General features: G+C 44.2%; 1 protein-coding gene across 1 annotated transcript in view; it reads right to left on the minus strand.

Moving 5' to 3' along the window:
• The window catches only part of ALAS1 (5'-aminolevulinate synthase 1), a 6908-nt gene continuing 3194 nt past the window's right edge, over window positions 1-3714 (minus strand). Inside the window, exons 5-9 of the mRNA XM_035894839.1 lie at window positions 3231-3410; window positions 2862-3026; window positions 1472-1740; window positions 823-985; window positions 1-248 (exon numbers count right to left, since the gene is read on the minus strand). Of these exons, the coding sequence (XP_035750732.1) occupies window positions 88-248; window positions 823-985; window positions 1472-1740; window positions 2862-3026; window positions 3231-3410 (938 nt within the window). The 3' untranslated portion in view covers window positions 1-87. The remainder of the gene's footprint in view (window positions 249-822; window positions 986-1471; window positions 1741-2861; window positions 3027-3230; window positions 3411-3714) is intronic.

Here is a 3714-nt window from a genome sequence, read left to right on the forward strand (position 1 = left end):
CTATGATTAAAATACTTATTAAGGAATTTAAAAATGCTACTGACTGGGTACTAGAACTAGACAAGAACACAACTAACACCATTACTTTCATGCACTGACAGATACTAGTCTGCTCATGCCACTGAAGTAGGATCTTTCCCGTTCACTCATCGCTTCAAAATGTAGGGGTCTTCTGCAGAAGTTGCATTCAGCTGATGAATGTGGTTTCAGCTCCAGACCAACATCCTTCCATGTTGCCAGCAGTTTTTCTGGTAGGACAGAAGAGTGCATCAAGATCAGTGGATTGCTTTAGAGCAGCAGGAAGACTGAAGTGTCAGCATGCTTATTCTCCTAGCAAACGAGGGGGGATAATGGGCATTCACTGTGACATAATTTACCTCGAGTGAGGTGACTGGGCTGCAGCTAAGTCTTGGCTATCCTCATACTACCTCTGCTGACAGGATCAAGAAGTAGCTACTTTCCCTGGACAGATCCATGTTTAAGACAGGTTAACAGCTCAGCTCAGGAGAGCAGATTTCCTTGGACCCCACATAACAAGCAAAGATTGGCTGAGACAATGTGTGAGCAGGGCCCAGCAGAGGTGGCTGGGACAGAACTGGCTGGGTACAGGACTGTGCTGGCCCCACACGCTATGCCAGGCCTTCACACATCACACTCAAAGCAGGTTAAGTGCAGGCATATGCACTGCATGCGCTACAGCAGTGGAAAGACACTGCCCAGCTACTGACATCTAAACCTTAATATTTCCTAGTCTCATCTTCAGTATAAAGACTGCATAGACAGCCCGGTGTTCTCATTGTACTGATGCAAGTCTCCACTCACCAAGAAAATAGCTCATCATCTGAGGGGTGTGGTGAGGCGTAGGGGCAATACGTAGCAGCTCTTCTCCATGGGGAACCGTGGGGTAGTTGATTGCTTGGACATAGATGCTGTGCTGGCTCATCAGCTTGTCACAGATATCTGTATTTTTAGCAGCATCTGCAACCTAAAGTTCAAAATTGTAAGTTACAAGACCAACCAAAACATGCAAGGTGGCAGAACTGTCAGCCCAGCTTAGCTAGCCACAAGAATCAAATGGGACTAGTTAAGTCTTCCTTGTGCTGCTATAAATAGCATATACATCAGAAGAAAGAGCTAAAAGCTTGCACTGTAGAGTCCTCTGGGCACAAGCACAGCATTGCAGCTTAGGTGGGTAGCTGCTTTTACCTGAACTCTTCTTTTTACTAGCTTGTTAGCAGTCTCCTTGCTTTCTGTATGCTGTTAGATTGCGGGTTTAGATTGTAAACCATTCCACTTTATAACATTTATAGCAGGCTGAGGTGAACTTAAGCCAGACTTCTCACACATCACTGCTGAACGCTAGGACAGGTTTGAACTTTGTGAATGTTAACTAATATCCAAAAGTCCAATGTGACTGTAGACAGGAACATGGGCACCACAGTCCTGTGTCAACAGTATCCTAAGTACTCACCCTTATTGGAATGATGTGGCTGGGGCAGTGCACCACAGGAAGCCCTGCATCCATCAGCATCTGTCTCATAAGCTTCACATTGCGTTGGTGCTGGCGCCTCAGAACTTGTCCCTCCGCGCTCTTTAGAGTTCGGATGGATTCTAGGGCACCAGCTAAGAGCATGGGTGGCAGGGACGTTGTGAAAATAAAGCCAGCAGCGTACGAACGAACAGTGTCTATCAGAGAACTTGTACTGGAGATGTATCCTCCTACGCAACCAAATGCTTTGCCTGAGGTGGGAGGGAGGGGGAGAGAGAAAAAAAGAAAAAGGTAACCAAGCTTATTTCTTCCACCCATTAGAACAGCTTGCATTTATTATAGACTTTCTTTATTTTCACTTGAAGGAACGAGTTATTTTGATTATGTACTTAATGTAGTCATGGCAGGCAGCAATTCTAGCCCCCCGCTAATCTTGTACTTACTCAGCACATGTTACAGATTTGGTTTTAAGCCAATCCTGGTAACATGGATCTAGTTATTTCTCAGCAAGGACAGTTCAAGACTCTCTCAAACACTCAAGTTTTGATTTTGGGAGAGATCTTAAGCCCAATTATCAAGCATAGACTTCAATACTGACCCCAAGTGATCAACACTAAGTCTCTCAGCAGATTTAAAATAATCTGCTCCAGAGATGCTAGAAATAGCCTACGCTCCTAAGGAGCACATAAGATGGTTGTTGTGATTGTGCGGTTGACATCAGTCTCCCTTGCCAAACAAGGGGGATGTTCAGGTACCAGGGCAGAGCCACAGGTAGAACTAGGGTGTCTGGTGAATACTTCTGTTTTTACCAGGCTGTAACCCAAGACTGTAAGTTTCAAAGCCATGAACTTTCCTGGTAAATTTTATTTACATTTTGGAAGCTGTTTAAACAACTTTGCAATTTGCAGCAGTAGACTTACTCCTAGGCTTGCATTCTACTGGGATAATAGCAGTTGCTTCAGTTCTTGCCAAATCTCTTTACATAACTCCCCATCTCAGGTTTCTAGATTAGGAGCACTCCATTTCACATAAAAGAACTAAGTACTACTAAATATAGAGTACTACCCTACTAGCATTCTCACCTGAATTTATTCTTCGAGTTGTGTAATATGCCACTGGAGGACTTTTTGCTAGCTTGTTTAAAGAAAAAAAATGCTACCTTAACTGACTTGTAAGGCAGTGTAAGTAGCTTAACATGGGCTTTTCAAACTGTGGGGCATACTTAAATTCTTTGGGTTTTTTGAAAAATCCTAGCCCCCAACAGCCCTTACCAAGTTCATTTGAATAGACTGATTTTGAGTTAACCCACTTAATTTGGCTGCTCAGAAGCTTTGCTGCCTTAGCTTCTGTAGAAGTGCCAGCCCGTGCATACCAAGCGTTCCAGAGATGATGTCCATCTTGTGCATGACTCCATCCCGGTCTCCTATACCACCACCTCGAGCTCCATACAGCCCCACGGCATGCACTTCATCCACAAAAGTGATTGCCCCGTGCTCGTGGGCCACATCACACAGCTCTTCCAGAGGACAGACTGCACCTGGGAACCAAAGCAGCAACTGGCAGTTTAGGATTCCCTGTACTCAATTTGGATAAATATCAGAAGTACCCCCAAGCACCAGGCATTTCAGAAGGCTATTTTCATGTAAACCCTTACAGCACTGTACACTTTTACACTTAAAATACAGATGATTTGAGCACTAACTGCACTGGCAGGTGAGAAAAGGGCTTGATGTCAGCTTACCATCCATTGAGTGAACTGTTTCAAATGCAACAATTTTAGGGGTAGATGGATCAGACTTCTTCAATAGCTCTCGAAGGTGGTTGACATCGTTATGGCGAAATATGTGTTTTGGCACCCTGCTGTTTCGGATCCCCTGGATCATGGAGGCGTGGTTTCCAGAATCAGAGTAGATCTCACAGCCTGAGGAAACAGCCCAGTTGCACTTTAAGTATAGAAAGCATTAACTGATTCCCAGCATTGCTTTATGTATGGGAAGCGTTCAGGCAGCAAGGGTAGCACGTTCTAGAAGGTAATGCTTGTGATCAAAAGAGCAAGTTAGAGATCACAAAGCAAGAATAATATTTAAGGCTTGTTTTAGGTGTTTAAACACCTAACACAAACTTGAGCTTAAGGAAATACAGAAGGGTTTTTCCAAGTCCTTAATATTTTTATCCAACTCTCCTATCTTCTGAAGGGAGGGGGCAGGGGGAGAGAGAGATGTTCA

This window comes from Egretta garzetta, unplaced genomic scaffold (genome assembly GCF_000687185.1).
Source record: "Egretta garzetta isolate BGI_Z169 unplaced genomic scaffold, ASM68718v1 scaffold215, whole genome shotgun sequence".
NCBI classification, from domain to species: Eukaryota; Metazoa; Chordata; class Aves; order Pelecaniformes; family Ardeidae; genus Egretta; species Egretta garzetta.